Source organism: Neodiprion virginianus, chromosome 5 (genome assembly GCF_021901495.1).
Source record: "Neodiprion virginianus isolate iyNeoVirg1 chromosome 5, iyNeoVirg1.1, whole genome shotgun sequence".
NCBI lineage: Eukaryota > Metazoa > Arthropoda > Insecta > Hymenoptera > Diprionidae > Neodiprion > Neodiprion virginianus.
The window spans coordinates 8,938,138-8,961,155 of NC_060881.1; the positions used below are offsets into that span (position 1 = coordinate 8,938,138).

Below are 23,018 nucleotides of genomic sequence, written 5' to 3' on the forward strand. Positions count from 1 at the left end.
TGCCACAATTCTCCGGACGCAAGCGCAACAACCAAAAACGATTTTTTCAGGTATATGATATCAAAACTGTTCGTTGCCAGTGATGTAGCTGACAATGAGACGAATCCAAAGAGCCTTCGTTGACCGATGCAACATAAACCAGTCCCGAGATATCGCAGTTTAGAGCAAACGGTAGCGCGAGCAAAGCGACTAGCCGCCTAAACCGTACAGTTTGTTGCACTAGTGGTGAAGTTAAAACTACGATATCTCGGTAATTTTTAATCCGAAATCGACCAACGCCGGCTTGTTGGATTTATCCTCATCTGGGCTATTATGGCATGAGTAATATAATATAAACAAACATTGCATACAGCTTGAAAAATAATTTTTTTTATCGTACTTTCTCAACACTCGAAGTTAAATTACCAAATTTCAACAACAGCGCGTTACTCGTAAGTTATAAAATTATCGCGAACTCTTATCTATATCTCAAAATAATGATTTTTTACAAGTGTGTAAGTGCAACTCCGACGGTAATGTTTTAAAATACGTATGGATGATTCCTTGAAGAGTTGAATCCAATTTTCTGGAGGTTCTATGAACAACTTTCTCTCTCTGCTAATCCCGCAGAATTGATCTATCGATACTTCAGAGGCAGAATTAAATCTTAAAACGCTATAAATAGCTTTTACAACTGTTTATCAATTCTTTTCATTTTGTTTACAACTTATGTGCAGAGAACAAAATCATCCGCACTGAGGCTGCAACCACAAATTAAAACCATGTCGGGTAAAAAATAATTAAAAGATTGTATTCTAATTGTGACATTAGAGTTCGTGCGATGAGGTCGAATGGATTCGCAATGGATGTAAAAATTGTAGCAATGATTAAAAAAAATGATTGCCGTTCTAAACTTAAGCGTAATGCTGTTTATTTCATTACTCTCGGCACTTCCTGGACTACACAAGTATCGTGTGCCCAACACCCACCAGTCCATTCGCCCACACATGCCTTGTGCCCATTGCACGATGTTGCAAAGGACAGGCATCAGGACGTGCGGCACTTTTTCAAAAGACACGACTTAGGACGGGTATTATGAACGTTTTTTCTTCACGTCTGGAACGAGGCGATGCGCCTAATGGATTCCTAAGAGTACAATTACCCAGCCGCACAATATTTATCTGGCAAACTCACCATCTTGAGAGTCTCTTCCGGTCGGAGGAGGTAGAACATGGACTGCAGGTGCTGCTGAATGTCACATCCCGCCGAAGACACCCGTCGCGATGGTCGCGCCCTCTCGTTCGGAGGAAGGACCAAGGCGGCTCCCTTTCCCGCGAAGTAACACTCGCTGAGGCTGAAACGAAGAAAGTTGATAAAGAACTCGGCAACTTTTCTCTCGGAATTGTTTCAAGGGACAGATACTCGAGTGTCGAGAGTTAAAAGTATACGGCATGTCTCGCGACTAGAATCCGACATCGGACAAGGTTTGAATGGTATTTTCAATGTTTGGCACACTGCATCGTTAAAAAAAGAAAATGGTCATTGCGCAGATGAAAGGACCTCTGTGTCACTGGTAAGAATAAGATCCGACTAGACCTGACAAATATGGGTCACAACTGGTATAATTTTTCGGAAAAAAAAAAAATGTTACATAGATTTTACATTTGTTATGCATTTGCTTGGGGTCCAATCTACTTGCGGTTGATCGATACAAACATATTTTAACTTTTGCGAAGGGTTCTGTAACTCTTGTTACAGGATTTTCAAATCTTACCACCATTGATGTAAATTTAACACCAAAATAGTGCTGTTCGTACATTTACCACATGAGATGTAAAATCTGAAATATTTTTCTTTCCGTCTAAGGTCGTCAAAACCGATACATATCTAACCTGTCACTTATCCACGTAAAAATTATTTTTTGCGTGAACGATAATCGTGCGGTTGCGCTGCTGATGATCCGTTGACCGTATTCCATATAGTAACGAATAAATTGGAGGATGTGAAAAAAAAAGATGACGACGAGGTACGGAGGGAAAATTAATTAAAATGATAAATCAAGATAGCGTCGTTTTGTGGCGCTAGCGACGTCAGTTGAGTCATGAGAATAAATCACTGAACGAGAACACGGGGAGTAGCGTGGTGAGAATGTTTCGTTTAACACTATTATACAAAATGCGTTTAGTAATAATATCAACAATAATAACGATGGTAATAATAATTTTCCGCATCGATCACGTAACGTGAAACACGTCGAATCACAGAGAGCACAACTTAACGCGACGATTATTAAACACATTTTTCACACTCCAACGTCCATTGGCCCAAATTGAATTTGGAAATTGATCAATTGGTATAAAAACGATCGCCACTTCCTCATCGGCGTATAACAAAGGTTAATAACACTAATAAATTTACTGGATACATCGACGGAACGTCAGTGACGGTGGTGGAACATCGACTGTATACTGTCGAGTCTGATAGGCGGGTAGGGAGTGTGAAGAACGAAGAAAGGACGTAAAATGACCAATCGAATCACCGAAAGCAACGAATTTTCAGAAGGACATACTTTGGGCCTAAATTAACCCCAAAAAAGTGAATACGAGTGATTCGCGGAAGATGGTTTGGAGAACCATCGTCTGTAATTAGGAGAGAACTTTCCGCGCTGTCCCCCTGTATTTTGCTTCGGGAGAATCGGGGCCCAATGGGACCCCTGCACGAGTGATAATGCCCACCTGGGCCGAAGAGCAAGATAAATTCATTGTATTCAAATGAGTAATAAGGAGAAGAGAGCGAGCTAGTTATACGTGTCTTGTATTTTCATGTATTAGTCACGTTCCCTTGAACCTTTTTGAGACTGACCTTTGCCCCCGACTTCTTTTTTTTTACACGCGTTTACCTCTTCGGAAAATGGCGAAATCGAAATGCATAAATTTTCCTATTCAACGCGCAAAGCCATTCGAGTCGTTTCATCATTAACGGATGAGATTCCTCGCTTTTTCTCTCTCGTTTAAACGAACCTGCGAACGAAGCAACGGATCGAACGTCATTTCGACAAACCTCACAAACCACGCTGTCATTTTTTTTTTTTTTTTACCTTTTTGGATGTGAATCAGGCAAGAATCAGCAAAAGATTTTCAAGTATATCAGGAAGATGGTGCTTCGAATTTATTGTCAATATCATCGACAACTATTGTCGAAAAAAGAAAATTAAATGGATTATATGAAAATTTTCCAAAAGTTCAACATGTTTTTGTAGAATTTAATTTTTCCACCTTTTCGTAGCATAACTGAAACAACTCGTTGAATTACGTAGTGCATATGAAAATTTTGCTCATTTCACGTGGTATAATAATCAGCTGAGAAAATGGAAGGATCGACAAAAACGACGACGCGGTATTTTACCAACAGAGAAATAGAAATGGAGCGAGTAAAAGAAAATGGTGAAAGACTTATTTATCGTTAAATGTTTGCTTTTCTGGTCTCCGCGACGTTTCAGTTTCAGTCACTTCCTCGAGTCAGACTCAAAGAAAAATGGTAGCTTATTGAAAAAAATGAAAAAAAATTTAAAGGCGCATTCTGTGGTAAAATTTTCTCGTAGGAACACTTAATATTTTGTTGCAAATACGAAAATCAATGAAATAATAGTTCCAGAATGACAAAAAAAATTGATGAAATAATAATTTTTTCATGGTTTTATCAAAATATTGAATACTCTCTGGTAGATTCAACTAAATCGCTTCATACAGCCGGCTAAATCTATTCAGTGGATAAAGATTAGTCAAATTTACGAAATCATGAGAGCTGCTAATTGATTACCGCTATGAAATAATATTTTAAATCAACAAATCTTTTTTTCGTTCAAGTGTCAAAATACTCTCCGTGATGCGTTAAAAATTCTTTCTCGCAAGATAAGTAAAACGAGCAGTTATTAACAGGGGATTCGTTGAATCAGCCCGTAAATTAACAATGGCATATTTCTTTGTCATTGTTTGACACGGCACTTAATTCACAGAGCATAAGTTACAATCAATCGATAATTTATCAATTCACAAGAATAAAACAATCATTTATCAATCTTTGCAAAATAATTTCACCGTGTAGATCTGATTTCGCAATCGCAACAGAATCTACGGGGCTCGTGGTGCGAAACTTTGTCTTTCACACAGAAAATTATTTAAACATTTTGTTTACTACGCACTATAAAATCGACCAAACTTTTTGGTTTCATGCGAAATAACGTATCGATCGGATGTATATCGATCCTGAAATTTCGTTTCCGGGACCAAATTTTGGTCGTTAAGATGAAATTTTTTTCCGAGCCCAAGTCAATTTCGTTGTCCCTGCAGCTATACGGGAAAAGGAGAGCCCAGAACTGCAGCCGTAGAATCGTTTAGTCGAGAATTTTTATGCTTCCGCAGGCAGTCGTTTGGCCCGTTGCGTCAAGAAGGAAGAATAACCGCGAGATGAAGAGAAACTGCTGCTTCAGAGACACAGTCTGAGACGGCAATCATGGGACGAAGAGCAAAACGCCGAGAGCCGGAGTTCAGAATTTAGCGCAGAGTATCATCGACTTGGAATGTCTCGACCGTTGGACTCTGCCTTGTGCGCAGTATTCCTGTTGCTTCCTCCACACTCGAGATACGTCCATTAATACGTACGTTCCTTACACGCTTAGGCATATCACCCTGTACGTGGTTAGTCGGCTCTACTTTACGAGAATGGCGATAATAATAAGGAAAATTCGTGTACGATTTCCTTTGGAATTGTGGAAGTTAGTGGGTTGGGAATATATGTCGATACACTTTGTGGCAATTTGATTAAGAAACAACCGCACATTGAGTATTCATCGATCCAACGGTATGAATATAAATAAGCCGAGACAATCTCTTGAAACTTGAATATCAACCGCGCATGCGCCAAATAATTCAATCTCATTGGTCGGCGAAATCTTCCCGCGGCGATATTCTTGTCTGCGATGCAGGCGGGCCAACCTACGCGAAATGTGTACGATTGAATTTTTAAAGAGCGTAAGCATTAAATTCCGACCGTTCTATGAAGAATCAACTTTCCGACCCGATAACAAATGCTTCCCCAAACCTTTCCGAGTCACCACCTCAATTATTTGAGATTCTAACCTCGAAAATTCGTATCAGCTACGTCGCCGGCAGAAACAGAGTTTGACAGCTGAAACTCGGGTTGGCCAGCCTGCGCGAACATGCGATGAAACTCGCGCATGCGCGATCGATTTTCAAGTTTCAAGAGATTGTCCCGGTATATTCGTAAGCTGCGAAGATTGTCCTCAAGGTGCAGGGAAGAAAATACTAAAATAATGAACAAGAGGTTAGATATAAATTTATCAAATCAAATCGCTTTGAAAATTATTCAAAATCTGAAAGATTCGTTCGATTTCACTCCTCGATGACTCATTTTGTTGGGAAACTGAATTTTTCACAAATTTTCTGGAATAGATTGTTCTTTCTTTTTCTGAAGACTTGATTTAAAATTTCTATGCGCTGACCAAAATCAATATCCGTTTGAGTGCGAAAAATTGAATATTTAACGATATCCACCTGATAAAAAAAAAAGAAACCAGTCCAACCAGAATCGTAAAGAATAGTTTACCGAATGAAATGACTCATTGCCGAGTTGATCGAACGAATCTACTATATTTTTTAAACCATTTTGAAGCAATTTCAAACATAAAATCGGCATCCAAAACTCTGATTGTTCATAATTTGACTATTTCTTTTTTTCTTAACAAAAGTTTACATCGTTCAAGGAAAAGTTAAAAAAAAAAGAATGAGGGGAAATTAAAATAAATGAACTGTGCCAGCGATTATCAGAATCCGGGAACGAGGTCAACAACGATAAGAATCTTCAAGTTTCGCGAATGTCTTCTCAACTTTCCTCGTTTCTTTCCCCGACGTAAAAACATGTGTTACGTATGTGTATATATATATATATATCTGCACGGAACGTGACGTCAGATCGAAACGCGGAAATAATGGAATCACGGGTCGCGTTGTTCCTCTTGATCACGTTTTGCATCACTCTTCACATGATTGCAGCAGCTACTTCATTGACCGATAAGAAGAAACCATGCAGGTTCAGGTGCGCGTCAAAGATTTCGTAGTTTAAAGCTGGAGGAATTGGTCCCGACGTGTTTTCGAATAAAAGAAGAGAAAGAAAGGGAGAAAATCTCTAATGGCACCGTGATTCAGCATTTCGAAATGCTCGAGGTGTTCCAGGAAAAAAGAAACGAGATTCTTTTGCTGGACGAGGTTGAAGTTCCGAATTTGAAAAGTTCCGAAAGCGCCTGATTCCGAATTTTTTCACGGCGAAACTTAAAGTAAAGAAATCAAACTTTGACGAAACATCAAAGTTTTGAATGGTCCGAAACCCGACGCTCAAAGTTCTGAAAGGGCAAAAATGAGAAAATTTAAAAATCCGAAACATCGAAATTCTGAATGATGAAAAATTTTCAGCTCCGTGAATTTCTGGCTTGGTGAAATTTCGCCACTTTGATCTTTCTTTGTTTCGGATTTTCGATATTTTTACGTTCGGAATCCCGATGACTTTGATTTTCGGTTTTTTCTGGTTTTGTGCACCCACTCGTTGAGTAAACTAGGCTATGAAAGTATTTTTTCATGTTCGGAATTTTACCCTATCGAAACTTTACTTTACAGAATTTTCCTCTTCGGGAATTTTGTTTTCGGAACTTTGTTCTATCGTTACTTGAATTTTTAGAACTTTGAACCGTCGGGTTTCCGACCATTCGAAACTTTGTCGTTTCTTCAAAATTCCATTTCTTTACTTCAACTTTCGCCACCAAATAATTCGGAATTAGACTTTCGGAACTTCGGAACAATACTTTCAATACAGGTCAAAGTATTCAAATTTTTTTTTTTTCAGGACATTCGTTGGATTTATTCACAGAGCAGAAATGTACAAATTGAAGAAATCAAAAAATAATCGTCCGCACAAATTTTCATAGGAATTATGAGACAAATGAAAAAAAGAATCCGTACAACGAAATTCACGTCAACCAGTCGTGAATATCTGCATAATTTCGCATATGGGAAGCGATTATTCTATAGAGATGAACGGGGTTGCATGTAAGAAAAAAAAAAAAATTAATATAAAAAACTGACGTCCAAAATTGCAAGTATTAAATTCATCCCGAGAATGAATAACAAAAATACCATCAAGACGGATGTTTTCTCAAATACATCTTGTGTATGTAAGCTTCTCACGAATTAAATATAACTACAAAAATAAAGTTAAATAAATAAATAAACGTTTCGATCGTTGTTCTGGATCGGTACAAATGAATTGTATCTTTGGCCTCTCGACAGAAGTTGCAAAGCGCGGTTCACAAGTTGCGTGGGAGAAAGATCTAGGTATAAGTATGTATAGATAAAATACGAGAATAAAAAATATCAAACTATACGTCGAGTCAAAATAATATCTTACTACGAAAAAGGTTCTCGTATTTGAACGCGATTTACACCTTTCAAAACTATTGCCTTTGACCCTGCTACCGCTGTGCCATAATTAGAGGTTTTACTTGTTTTCATTTTTTCAACATCATTCTTGCAGCCCATAATTTTTCCAGATTTCTCCTACGTAACGTATAGAGGAATAAATGTTTAAAGTTCAAGAATTCATAACGAAATAATTAAAAAACAGTAATTTAGAAACCATAAATGAATCTAATTGTGATGGATTTCGTGCAAAGAAGAATTGTTCCCTTGACAGAGAAAAAAAAATTGAAGCCGGTGAATTTTTATCGATACAGTTTAGTAGTTGTAACAATCTGAGACGGTTTACGTCATCGAGAACCTTTTGTTGATGCCAAATTTTCATACTTTATTCAATTTCAATGAAAAATAAGCTCGTTGCGTTTGTAAATCAAGTCTACACAAGTCACCTGACATTAATTTTTGATTAAAACAAAGACAAATTGATGCGATTATTAAAAAATTTTCGGTAACTAAGTTTTTTCCATAAAAATCTATTTTTTTTTCTCCATATCGAGGTGATATTGATTTCATAATATTCGACTCGATTGATCTCAGCTACATTTATTCTGAAATCTTCGCACTTCGAATTTCGGAGCGAGCTTGAAATTCGAAAAGCGCCCGATTCCGAAATATTTGACAGCGATGCTTACAAGTCAAGAAATCAAACTTTTACGAAACAGCAAAATTTCGAATGATCGGAAACCCGACAGCTCAAAGTTTCGAAATGCATGATTCCAAAAATTCAAGTTTACCATACAGCAAAGTTCCGAAACGAAGAAAAATCAAAGTGGTGAAATTTGACCAAGCAAAAAATTGACAAAACCGAAAAATCTTGGATCGTTCAAAATTTCCTTACACTTGCATTTTAGGAACTTTGAACGTCGGGTTTTGAATCATTCGAAATGTTGACATTTCGCCAAGGTTCCGTTTCTTCGCTTCAAGTTTCGCCGGCAAAAACTTCGCAATCAGGCGCTTCCGAAAGTTTTCAAAATTTGGAATTTCAGCCCCGTAGACGCGACGCATCATCGACGCTGGTTCTTTTTATCGCCGACATCGTCTCGAAGGCGAGTTTTACCGAATACCTATAGTTGCCAGAATGAATGGGACTTTCTCCGTTGACCGTGGCAACCTTGCGGCTACTTCGTCGGTCTAGCCTGACCTAAGGTAAACGAATCTCTTCGAGCGAGTCCCTGCGCAAAGGAGTTTGAAACCACGCGCGGTTCTGGCCCGGAGAATCTGTACAACATCCCAGGCTTCTTTACCTCTCACAAATCTCCCCACGCATCTCGTTTCAGGCTCATCTAAATAGAAATATTGATATTTGCGTCGGCAAAAAATTCGCACAGGAATACGCAAAGTGCAGAAAATTTTAGAAACATTCGAATGTTCTTCTTCTTTTTTTTTTTTTTTTTGTTTTGTGCAAAATTGAGATATATTTCGTATCAAACTCGACGAACCGTTATGTTCAGAAAATTATGTACTTGGATTTTTACAAATTTTGTTTTACATTTTGTCGGTGATACTGCGTTTATAATAAAATTATACGGAAAATTATTATTTAAGCAGGATTGTATAGGCAAATTTGGAAAAGTAAAACAAAGTAAATTGTATCGTATCATTGAGAGAAATTTTTAGTTCCGGTTACCGCTAAGTCCGTAATTATTTTCATTTTTTACCACAATCGAAAAATATAATTCTAGGTAAAAAATGAAAATTAGTTTTATAGCCGTTACCGGAAAGTCTATTATCCGTTACTATTCTTTCTCATTACGATCACTGTTACTATATTTTCTTGCCCGTGCAACAATAAATTGACGTTAAAGCCTCGTTTAACTAAAAAAGTAGAGTAAACCTCAAAAACTGATTTTGCGTTGCAATAACCAAAAAAGGATCGACGATAGCGCAAAATGGTTAGGCGTGCCTCGTTTTTCGCAATTCCAACAATATTCAAACAGTTTTTTTTAACGATACCTGTTTTACCGAATTTTTCTAGTTACTGTAACAAATGACATTTTTCTCAGTGTACAGACCTTCAAGTTATACTTTTGGGAAAACAATCTCATCAATAATATTATAACACTCACAGAGACGTAATTTATGCGAGTATTATATTATTTGGAGTGTCAGTCATGCCAACAAAAGTTCGAAGCCATTCTCACAATAGTATACGTTATACACATATATGTATACGTATATACACACATACGTAACTTCAAGACTTGAATATGGGTTGAGTTAATTTTAGACAAAGTAAATTGGAACAGCGCGTGAGTTTTTGGCAGGAGTTGGAATTTTTTCATAAAATTTACAGAATTTGGCAAATTTTCTCTAATCAACGGTAATGATAAAATTACATAATTGTTGTAAGTAATCCATTCGATAGAACGTTCGTTACGTCAGACACCAAGAAATGCTGGTTAAGAATAAATCAAAATCGATTGAAAAAGCAAGAAAAGTAATAATACACCAGTTACAAAGTGCAATATTGTTCTTCTAGAACAATATTCACACGATGAGAAAAAAGATAGGGCAAAAATGAACTGACAATGGATAAGAAAGTGTTTTGACTTTGCCTCCGAAAGTCTGCCGACCATAAAATTCTCTCTGCAAAATATTTTTACCTGTCCACATATCCCTCGAAGCGAAGGGATGGCACCCCTGCAGCTTCGGCAGGGGTTTCCGAGTCTGATTTATCCGTTATGGCGCACTTTTAATCACTCGGAAAAGTGAGAAAACAAAAATTGAAAAAAAAAAAAAAAAATTCTCTCACAATCGATTCCTCGCTTCGACAGCTTTACGGTAGATGCTAAGGGCTGAACTTTGACGAAACTGTGTCGACGAATTGAAAATCCGACCGATAAAGGCTGATGCGATTACGAGGAATGAACATAAATCCTTTCAAGCTAATACTGAGGCTCCCTTCCCATATCGTTGAATACTCGAAATTTAAAACAGCGCATGGAAAAAAAAATCGACGAAAGCGAATCGAATTACACGCTGAAGTCTGCGACTAGTCAATTGAACAATGACGTACTTAACGAGCAAGAAATTATATGTTTAATTGGTACAATAGTCAAGTTACTCGAAATTGAGAAAAAAAATTTCACACGATTGGATCGCCGCGCCGTTCAGAGTCACACTGAAGTTGAGAGAGAGAAAGATCTGAGAAGTCTGATCTTGTGGCACAGGAATAACGGGGTGAAGTTGGGTAGGAATTGCGTGGGCGTTTGGACGTCTGCCGGGACGTCGCGGATCGGCTTCTGTATTATTAGAAACCCGTGCCGCCACTTTTATACACCCAGAGGGTAATCAAACCGATCGCCGCAATCAGGGAAGGAGTGATTTAAGGGGGTATTCTAGTGTAGAAATTTGAAAAAATCGATTTTTTTTTTTTTTATATTTTCAAAGCTTAACCTTTCAAGAATGTGTCCTTAAAAGGACAAGTCAAAATTTCAATTATTTTCAGAGATATAGCCATTTTAGTGACACGTCTTCAATACTGGCTCGGCTGGAACGAATTTTACTCGAAACTTTAAACGCGTTTTTCTCAAAACTACATTTTTCAAAACGGTTGACATGATTTCTCAAGTTCTATTGAACCGATTCACTTGAAATTTGGTGAGAATCTTCTCAATACATGTCTCTATCGCACGAACTATTATTATAACGAAATAATAATTTTTACTATTTTTAAAAAATTCAGAAACGTCCAAAAAAGTCAGAAAAAACGTATTATTTTTTCGGACAGCCGTAATTTGGCAAAAAAAAATTTTTTTTCGACTTTTTTTTAGTTAGTACGATAGCTGCATTTATGTAGATTAATAATCTTTTTTTTTTTTTTTCTGATTTTGAAAATGCTTGCAATCGTGACAACATTGGCGCGCCATTTTTTTTGTACCCCCCACTTCAACAACTCATAGCACTTTCAATTTTGTATTTTTTGACTTGTTTTTTTTTTTTTTGTAATCGTGAAATAATAATAAACGCCTGATAAAAAAATGGATGGTAAAAATATTTTTTGTTTTTTGTTTATAGCACTTCAAAAAACACCTCAAATTCATGCCTCTACACTAGAATACCCCCTTAAAGCCAAAGATCTCGAGGTCTTTCGGTGTCCGCAATCGTTACTGCTGTGCAATCAGTAATGACGAAGTTCCGAATTTGAAAGCTTACGAATTATTTGGCGGCGAAACTTGGAGCAAAGAAATCAAAGATCAAGGTTGTGAAACTTCACCAGACCAGAAAATCACAGAACCTAAAACCTTCGATTATTTGGAATTTCGATGTTTTGGATTTTGAAATTTTCTCATTTCAACTTCAATTTGTCAGTTTTGCGCGCGTTCGGCATTTTGTCATTTCGAAACGTTGATGTTTCGCCAAAGTTTGATTTCTTTACTCGCAATTTTGGCGCATTCGGAAGCTTTCAAATTCGAAATTTTACAAACCCCGCCCCGTTATCGGAACTCGAAATTTTTGAAGAAAAACACCGAGATTACAAATTTGAAGATTATCGTCCATTGATTCGGATTTACAAGAAAGTTGGCCAAAGATGGAAACTTTATTGTGAATTTATAGACGTACGTTGAGTATTTACGAGAATTTTATATTCCTATGCTGTGATAATCTCTTTTGTACGAAACCTTTATCAAACGACGTTATCGTGTCGTTTTTTTTTTCATTCCTGAATCGTGTATCGTTCGCCCCATTTTTGTGTACGATAACTTTTTTTTGGCTGTAAATTAATTACAAGACTGCAGTTTGTAACGTTATCATGACGAAACATTAGGGACAAAAATCACTATTTTCGTAATTTTAAATTTTGAAGGAACTAACTAAGATTTCGAAATACGAGTAAGTTTTGCTATTTAAAAGTAAGTTTGATATAGACATTGAGAAATAGAAACATAATGTGAGCTTTGTTAATTTATTAATAGATCTGTACCAATTCCATGTTTTGAGGAGACATTCATTGAATAAAATTCGATTAAACTGACTTTATAGTTTTTTTACTTTTCGAACTCTATTTTTCAAGTATCATTTTGGTCGATTATAAAATACGTTTAAAAAAAATTATTCTAAAACGCAATTGGTTAAATAAATATATAAATAAATAAATCGAAATGTGTCGATGACGCCACAGGTGGTAAATGACAAATATCACCAAATTATTTGCACCAAAATTCTGGTGATCGGGTATGGATTTGGAAAAGTTCCAAGTCGGGTATTATCCGTCCGCATTGCAGGTATTTTGTTATGAAAATAGGGAAGGTTGAAGAGGATTAGAACTGGTATTAGCGCGGGATATTGTACCTGACAAGAATAATAATCGGTTATAAATCTCGTAGACGAAATCTTTATATTCGAATGCTGAAACACAAGATCGCTAGCCAAGACACCTGTTGCTTGGCTTCAGGATTATTGTAATGAGAATATAAATATAAATATATATATATATATATATTTCAAATGAATTTTCGTTACTACAATCAAGACTATGTAGATATAAATTTTCCGATATATTATTTGAAATGAAAGCGAGTCAAACATTTTATTTCTATTTATACAGTTTTTTTTTTGGAAATTGAATTATCGAAATAACGATCGCATTTTTTCTACCAAGATTTCATTCATTTTGCCAAATTTTGAAAGCACTTGACCATACTTTAAACTCTTGAGTTTCAAACCTGAGTTTCAAAAGCAAAAATGTCGATTCGTAGTTCAAATTTTCATTTGGCAAACGTAGATCCAAGTGACGAGACAAGAATGCAACCTCCACTGCAGTTTACTGCACCCACCTACGTTTCAAAGTCGTTAAATTTTCACAACCATGAGACGACTGATTCGGTAAGAAGGTTTTACTTCTCTCTGCTTGATACTGTAAGTACTGATCACATGCTTTGCGAAATGATTGAATTTCCAAATATAATATATCAGGTATTGCTGTACGTAATAAGAAATCGAAAACGACGGGATACCAAAAATTTGGTGACTGGTCGTATTGAAAAACTAAGATTAATTCAGAGTTGCGAAGGTCGGTTGATTCGATTGGCTGAAATTCGAAACTCATTTTATCACGATACGTTATCTTCAATTTCAATCAAAAAACTACTCAATTACACGCGCAATGATTAACTCCGCATAAATTATAACCATGCGAAAAAGAGAGAGACATTTATTCACCTGTTTTATATTCATTTTTTTTTTTTTATATATATTTCGAAAACTTTACAGCGTATTTCTTTGCGTTTTTGTGCTATTTCTGATAGTATACGAATAGGTTTTCAATACTCGAGAGTAATTGTTACGATGCAATGTAAATTATTATTGATAAAAACAAATAGATTGAAAAAAATTGTGAAAATTGAAGAAATAATTTGTTTACGAGAAAATTATCCCTCTATACCTACGTATACGTGTTTTGCATGAATGACAAGTTATTTGGGTCACTGATCGCGAATCTGAAATCGGATATAAAAAATTCAAGATGGCGGATCCAATATGGCGGACCAAAGTTTCAAATTCGATCGAATCCGAAGAAAAAATTTGATACAGGGGTTTTTGGGGTCACTGATTACGAATCTGAAATAACATTTCGAAAATTCACTATGGCGAATCCAATCAGCGACCCCGAAAACCCCTCCATAGAATTTTTTAACCACATTCTATCAAATTCGAAAATTTCGTCCGCCATGTTGTATTCACTATACTGGATCCACCATCTTGAATTTTTGAAATATGATTTCAGATTTCTAATCAGCGACCTCAAAAACCATAAAATACTATCTTGTTATGAAAATTGATTCTGTACAATGACGTGTGACTCAAAGGGTTAAACTCGTATATTGTTTATTCTACGACGATACCGTCAAAGCTTGAAATTCATACGAAAATACCGCAAACAAACGGAAACCACCTGCTGGACGTTCCATCTTCTAAATCGGGATAATCGACCAGTAAAAGCGTTTTAATGGCAAGAAACGGAATAAATTTCGTCGAGTTTTTCGGCCGTCTGGCGAAGAACGAGGAATGGGAAGCGAGGATTTACCGTCCGGTGTCATTAACTCGCGTGGGTGTGAGCCAGATCGAGAGACAATAGATTAGGTTAGGTTAGGTTAGCATAAACGTGAACTGTGCTAACTTACCGTACGGTGTGATACGCTTTACGCCAACGAGCTAAGCAGAGGACGGACGATGTTGTGCTGACCTTGCTTAACCCATAAACCATAGTCTCAACCATATAGATCATGACTCTATCAGAGCTGAACTTGGAGTTTCCCTTTTCAAACCCACCATTATAAACGCACGTTGCTTTTGGAGCGGAAGAAAATTTTTTAGAGCGCGTTGCAAAAATGACAAAAGGTGTCGAAAGAAAAAACTAAAATTCAACAATTAAGAACTTGGGGAGATCTGATTTTTCACTGATATGATATTTACGATGGTTGCCCAAAAAGGGGAGAAGGGGTGTTTTTTTTTTTTTTTTTTTAATAGAACTCCGATAGGTTTGGTTTTGAACCTTTTTTCGAAAACAATCATTCACTTTTACAAAGTGCGTTAGAATATCGATTCAGTTCGTAATTTTTTCCTCTCCCGACCGATTTTTTTTTTTTTTTTTTTAGAAACCAACAATCACCGAACGATCGTAAAGTCGGTAAGGTTTCTTCCCCCCCGCCCCCCCCCCCCCCCCTCACCACCCTTTCTTTTTAAGAATATTTAAGAGAAATAATTTTTTTCGCACCCAATGATCAGAAATCAAAAAGTCTAAATCCGATTGGCTATTGGAGATAAGTTTTCGAGAAGTTTTTTTTTTTTACTTTGATCGGAATCACGGATATAAAACGCGATAGGTAAAACTTTTTTTTTAGTAAAATATTTTTTTCGAACACGGTTGAAAGTCGGTCACAAGGATCTTGCAGCTTGCAATAAAAAAAAAAAAAAAAAAAAACAACGCAGTGTAGGATAAATTCCAAACACGTGTCAATTGATAATGAAATTACAACGAAGAGTTTTTCAAAATCATTCGAAACTGTACGTTACGCGGTGTAACGGAATGTGAGGGGGAAAAAAAAGAAGAAAAAAAAAAAAAAATTTACCAACTTTTGGAAAAGCAATTTGTTTCGTAAATAAAAGTCAACCAGTGAGTAAATAAAGTAGCAATGTAAGTGCATTAGCTTTTACGAGAGTTAGGTACTGTAACTAACGGCTTTTACAAACTGGTTCTCGATATAACGTAACAATGAATAATAAAATGTAAAAAAACGTCATATTCTCCTCTCTCTCTCCCTCCCTCCCTTCCACCCGCTCTCTCTTCTCTTCCTCTTCGCATGTAACGCGATTATAGCTTGAGGTCGGTTTCACTTGAACTTTGCTTAATATTTATGGCTCGCCCTTTCAACATTCAACCATGCGCGCGTATATAACACGCGACATTTTCAAACGGCCTTTGTGTATCAAACAGAAACGCGTGGGCATGCCCAAGTATTTTACCCATCTGTATCCCCCATGTAGCAGCTAGTTTCGAAAAAAACGAGGCAATTTTATCCAGGCGTTGCAAATTCGTTTTCGAAAGAAAAGAAAAATATACATCTCGATGAAAGTCGCGTAAAGAAAAAAATAAATTTCAGTAGTCAATTTTCGTCAGCAGAAGTAAAACAGAAATCAAGAGCCGTCTTCTTGGAGAGTAAAAAATTTTTCAACAGTAAAAATCATCTCCGTGATTCTTACGATTAGATTTTTTTTTTTTTTTGTTTTTCTTTTGCGATATAATGTCAGATTCACCGCAGTGCGATAAAGGGATTAATCGTTGTATTCGGAAACAAAGTTTTACAGGATACACGTGAATTAAATGGCCGAGAAATCAGAAGGAGGGGAGATAAAAAACTCCGGCAAAGAACTTTGGCACGTAAATATGAGTAATAGAAGCCTAATTCCGAATTATTTGGTGGCGAAATTTGAAGTACAAAAATCGAACTTTGAAGAAACGACAAAGTTTCGAATTGTCGGAAACACGACGGCTCAAGATTCCGAAATGCAAGATTCGGAAAATTATAGTTTCGATAGAGTAAAATGCCGAAAATTAAAATATGCTCGCACGGCATCGTTTACTCAACGAGTGGGTGGAAAAAGTGAAAAAAAATCCGAAAATCAGAATGACCGGGATTTCGAACGTAAAAATATCGAAAATCCAAAACAAAGAAATATATCAAAGTGGTGAAATTTCACCGAGCCAGAAATTCGATGTTTTAGATTTGAAAACTTTCTCATTTTCACACTTTCAAAACTTGAATTTGTCGGCGTTACGTCTTTTCGGCATTTTGTCCTTTGGAATTTTGCACTTTCGGTACTTTGATGTATCGCCAAAGTTTGATTCGTTTACCTTGAGTTTCACCACGAGGAAATTCGGAATTTGGCGTTTTGGGAACTTCAACCCTGCCCCGTTAGAGCTCGATGAAAATTAAATTAGACGGGATGACTGGGTTGAAACGTGTAGTTCTTCTAACGGCTCCTCCTTGCGGGGGATAAGAAAAGCTGGAGAAGAAGAGACGAGGTAGAACTGCGAGTCAAGGGTGACGGACTGAAACCACGTATAACAAAAACCAGAGGTGTAACTTTGCGGCGTCGGCATTGTAGCCGAAAAAAGCTTCGCGTCACCCTTTCAAAACAGGTGGAAAAGATGAAAATTAAAAGTCACTCCAGAGTTTCAAATCGTTCAATTCAAATACTCACTCTCCGTAATGTACGAATCTACGACATCTTAGACACATTTCCCAGTCCAATGCATACCTGAAACAAAAAATGAAAGATATTATTTAATTTACGCGCGTTGAATGGTAAGAACTGATTGTGTTTTCATTTTTATTTATTTGTTTATTAATTTTTTTTTCTTCTACTTCTAGGGTGGAAATATTATTATCCAATCCATTCGTCAAAATAACATTCTGACTCGGTGAATCGCGATTCGAAAAAATAAGGTGATAACAGAAATGCGACATTGACATAACATCCGTTTTTACGATTAGTCAAGTTTATGCAGCTCGATTATATAACTTCTTCGTAATTAGAAACTTGACGCGAATCGCGAAACCGACGTTTATTAGTCAGCAACTGTATTACGATTTACAATCGGTACGGTATTATTGTAGGAAAAAAAAAAAAAAAACAAGTTGCAGTAAGTAAGTTGCTCGTCGCAAGTTTACATCTCTTCCAATTTGCCACCATAGCCGGGTATTTATGGTTTTAGCATACATATGATAAGGTACCTAATAAATGTACGAGGGATAACGGGGAAAGAAATTTTTTCACCGATTTCTCAACGCCCAAATGAAATTTAGCGAAATTTACACCGTCCGCAATACGTGTGTAATAAAAGTCTACACACGCAATTATAATTTTATCATCATAATTTCCATATTATAAACGAAAATACTGAGAAATAAGTTGAAAACTTGTCTGTTCCAACAATTGGGTTACCTAACAAAAGAAAAAAAAAAAGCATAAAACATTTGCAACCCGATCGAATAAAAAAGGAATCGCTGATGTTACAGTACTCGTATATTGTATAATAAAATTAAATACAATCTGTATGAAATATGATTACAAATGAAAATATAATTATAGGCATAATACCGTGAACAATGCAAGTAATTCCACCTTGCGAAAATTTTGTTCTAGATTTCGTTTGCGTTGAAACATCAGTGACAAACAACAATACGAGGTGCATAAAAAAAAAAAAACATTCGCAACGTCATTTTAAACCGGGTAAATAAACGCGAAGGTAAACAATTTGTAATATCTGCGTTAGGTTAGGCAAAACGAATCGCATCAATATACGTAAATTAATTATCAACGAGTAATTTCCAGCAAAGATTGCGAATCGTCTCTCTTTCTCTTTCCCTCTCATTCTCTCTGTTTACACGTGCAATGTGTAAATATTTATTTAACACGAGTACGAACGAATTACGACATCGAGCCGATCCCGGAGCAAAGCTATATAAATTATATGCGTATGCATACGCAATTACACATAAAACAACGCTTCGTAAGAATTTAAACGTGAATTTGCAGGTTTTGTGCACATTATCTCACGTTATATATGAAAATAATATTTGGTCGGGTGTATATTAACTCTGAAATTTTGTTAACGGGACGAAATATTTTCATCGTATAAACAGACGGACAATTTTCGAACGGGATAATAGAAATCCAAATTTTGATGCCACGTGAATTTATAATTAGGTACTTATTAAATTCAATGGTAATTGATTCTATTAAAAATTGTGAAAATTGTGCTCGCGTCGTTGTTTTGCGTGTTAAAATCCCAGACCGTTAGCTATAACGCGACAATAGGTATAAAGTAACATAATTTAATGTTCAACCTGCGCACTTCCGTCACACATATATACGTATAATAGACGGTATTGTAAATGATGTAAAAAGTTTTGTGGGCGAGTGTATAATACCTATTCGGTGTGGTCGAGTTCACGTCCCAGGATTTTAAGCTTTCTTTGACCGTTCGGCATCATTTGATATTCAAACAACAGTCGAATGAACGTATCGATTTTCGGACGTAATTTAATTACAGATACAAGTTTATTCAACGTATACATGCTTTTCTCTTTTTATTATACCGGTTATAAAAATTCAAATACCGATTGAATTAACATTTTAATTCATTGTGTTTGTAATAGAAGACGAAAAACGGGGAATAAATTATAAACGTGGACGCGTATTATTATTCACGCATCGATGCTTTCACGCGGTCCATTAAGCAAATCGAATAGAAAAATTAATTCCTAGTTGGTTTGAGACTATTTCCTGTCTCCTTAGATCGAAGTTTTCTTTCCCACCAAATGATTTATAACACGAAACGTGTTTTTACGGCCGATGAATTCCTCGTTAAGAAAAAGCACGCACCTAAAGATAACGAAAAGCAAAAACATTTTTGACAACTTTTTTTGTATTTAATTTTTTTTTTTTTTTTTTTTTCGAAAAACATCATGTACTTTTTTCATTTACAAGTAATTGTACGAGTTTGATTTTAAATTAATTGAAATTAACCGTGTGGAATTTATTTACGGATTGACGGATGATGTTTTCGATAAAATAAATTTGACACCGAAAATATCGGTCGAAATTCATCCGGATTTTTCTTTACCTAAGCGTATGAACGTTTAGCGCCATTCTTGCACTTATTTCGTAATCAAAGACTGACCGACCGAGTTGCTGACTGACTAATGACATCGCAATTTATTCTCATAACACGAAATGAACGAACGAACGTTCCTTAAAATTATGAACGACATCAAAGAGACGGGAAATTGTCAACATCGAGTACACTTGACAAATCACGCCAGAAATCGTTTCGACTTGGGATGAAACTGTATCATCGCATGAGATCTTCGAGTCTTTCGCGCGATTTCCGTTCCATCGGAAATATTATAAGAGCAAAAAAAAAAAAAAAAAGGCAACGAGCGGAGAGAATGAGAGGAGTGGAGGTAAAAACTTTCGAAGAAAACGACCAACGGGTGATCAAAGATACACTGAACCCCATTCAAACCTTCGTTGTTCACTAGTAATAACCGCAGGCCGTAAAATTTGCGCCTTACGTACTGAACTCTGTGCAGCTGTACGATATTTTGCGCAGATTTATGCAAAAACAAATAGCTGAAAATTGCGTTGCCAAGAGGGACACGTTAACCCGAAGGGTTATTCATTTGTTGTATTGATCACGAATCACTGGGGAAATTAGTCACTTTAAAATCGCATGAAATCTCTTGAAGTCGCATGAACTCGCATGAGATACCTTGAAGTTCCATGAAATCGCATGAAATCGCATGAAATGAAATCACTTGGAACCGTATGAGATCCGTTGAAATTGCGTGAAATCCTACGAAATCGCCCGTGTCATTACTTATTGAAATCACAAGCCACTTTGGAAAGCAATCACTTAAAATCACGCATAATCACTTAATATCAATTTAAATCGTTTGAAATCGCTTGAAATCGCGTGAAATCTCTTAAAGTCGCATGAAATCGCAAGAAATCTTATATTATCACTTAAAGTAGCATGAAGTCACTTAGAATCGTGTGAAATCTTTTGAAATTGCGTGAAATCCTGTGAAATTGCACATGTAATTACTTGTTTGAATCACAAGCCACTTTGGAAAGCAATCACTTTAGAATCGCATGAAGCCACTTAAAATCACGCATAATCACTTGATATCAATTTAAATCGTTTGAAATCGCTTGAAATCGCATGAAATCTCTTAAAGTCGCATGAAATCGCATGAAATCTCTTGAAGTCGCATGAAATCGCAAGAAATCTTATGTTATCACTTAAAGTAGCATGAAGTCACTTAGAATCGTGTGAAATCTTTTGAAATTGCGTGAAATCCTGTGAAATTGCACATGTAATTACTTGTTTGAATCACAAGCCACTTTGGAAAGCAATCACTTTAGAATCGCATGAAGCCACTTAAAATCACGCATAATCACTTAATATCAATTTAAATCGTTTGAAATCGCTTGAAATCGCATGAAATCTCTTAAAGTCGCATGAAATCGCATGAAATCTCTTGAAGTCGCATGAAATCGCAAGAAATCTTATGTTATCACTTAAAGTAGCATGAAGTCACTTAGAATCGTGTGAAATCTTTTGAAATTGCGTGAAATCCTGTGAAATTGCACATGTAATTACTTGTTTGAATCACAAGCCACTTTGGAAAGCAATCACTTTAGAATCGCATGAAGTCACTTAAAATCACGCATAATCACTTAATATCAATTTAAATCGTTTGAAATCGCTTGAAATCGCGTGAAATCTCTTAAAGTTGCATGAAATCGCATGAAATCTCTTGAAGTCGCATGAAATCGCAAGAAATCTTATATTATCACTTAAAGTAGCATGAAGTCACTTAGAATCGTGTGAAATCTTTTGAAATTGCGTGAAATCCTGTGAAATTGCACATGTAATTATTTGTTTGAATCACAAGCCACTTTGGAAAGCAATCACTTTAGAATCGCATGAAGCCACTTAAAATCACGCATAATCACTTAATATCAATTTAAATCGTTTGAAATCGCTTGAAATCGCGTGAAATCTCTTAAAGTCGCATGAAATCGCAAGAAATCTTATATTATCACTTAAAGTAGCATGAAGTCACTTAGAATCGTGTGAAATCTTTTGAAATTGCGTGAAATCCTGTGAAATTGCACATGTAATTACTTGTTTGAATCACAAGCCACTTTGGAAAGCAATCACTTTAGAATCGCATGAAGTCACTTAAAATCACGCATAATCACTTAATATCAATTTAAATCGTTTGAAATCGCTTGAAATCGCGTGAAATCTCTTAAAGTTGCATGAAATCGCATGAAATCTCTTGAAGTCGCATGAAATCGCAAGAAATCTTATATTATCACTTAAAGTAGCATGAAGTCACTTAGAATCGTGTGAAATCTTTTGAAATTGCGTGAAATCCTGTGAAATTGCACATGTAATTATTTGTTTGAATCACAAGCCACTTTGGAAAGCAATCACTTTAGAATCGCATGAAGCCACTTAAAATCACGCATAATCACTTAATATCAATTTAAATCGTTTGAAATCGCTTGAAATCGCGTGAAATCTCTTAAAGTCGCATGAAATCGCAAGAAATCTTATATTATCACTTAAAGTAGCATGAAGTCACTTAGAATCGTGTGAAATCTTTTGAAATTGCGTGAAATCCTGTGAAATTGCACATGTAATTACTTGTTTGAATCACAAGCCACTTTGGAAAGCAATCACTTTAGAATCGCATGAAGTCACTTAAAATCACGCATAATCACTTAATATCAATTTAAATCGTTTGAAATCGCTTGAAATCGCGTGAAATCTCTTAAAGTTGCATGAAATCGCATGAAATCTCTTGAAGTCGCATGAAATCGCAAGAAATCTTATATTATCACTTAAAGTAGCATGAAGTCACTTAGAATCGTGTGAAATCTTTTGAAATTGCGTGAAATCCTGTGAAATTGCACATGTAATTATTTGTTTGAATCACAAGCCACTTTGGAAAGCAATCACTTTAGAATCGCATGAAGCCACTTAAAATCACGCATAATCACTTAATATCAATTTAAATCGTTTGAAATCGCTTGAAATCGCGTGAAATCTCTTAAAGTCGCATGAAATCGCAAGAAATCTTATATTATCACTTAAAGTAGCATGAAGTCACTTAGAATCGTGTGAAATCTTTTGAAATTGCGTGAAATCCTGTGAAATTGCACATGTAATTACTTGTTTGAATCACAAGCCACTTTGGAAAGCAATCACTTTAGAATCGCATGAAGTCACTTAAAATCACGCATAATCACTTAATATCAATTTAAATCGTTTGAAATCGCTTGAAATCGCGTGAAATCTCTTAAAGTTGCATGAAATCGCATGAAATCTCTTGAAGTCGCATGAAATCGCAAGAAATCTTATATTATCACTTAAAGTAGCATGAAGTCACTTAGAATCGTGTGAAATCT

At 36.0% G+C, this 23,018-nt stretch overlaps 1 protein-coding gene across 7 annotated transcripts in view; it reads right to left on the reverse strand.

The window, feature by feature from the left end:
* LOC124305271 (protein phosphatase Slingshot homolog 2) overlaps positions 1–23,018 on the reverse strand; it is a 183,024-nt gene that overhangs the window by 53,609 nt on the left and 106,397 nt on the right. For 4 of the 7 annotated variants that reach the window (XM_046764502.1, XM_046764499.1, XM_046764503.1 and 1 more), the window contains one exon: positions 1,174–1,333. In XM_046764502.1, coding sequence (XP_046620458.1) covers positions 1,174–1,333 — 160 coding nt within the window. Of the gene's footprint in view, positions 1–1,173; positions 1,334–10,126; positions 10,638–17,228; positions 17,286–23,018 lie in introns of those variants that run through there. The other 3 variants (XM_046764501.1, XM_046764498.1, XM_046764505.1) reach the window with 2 other exon arrangements.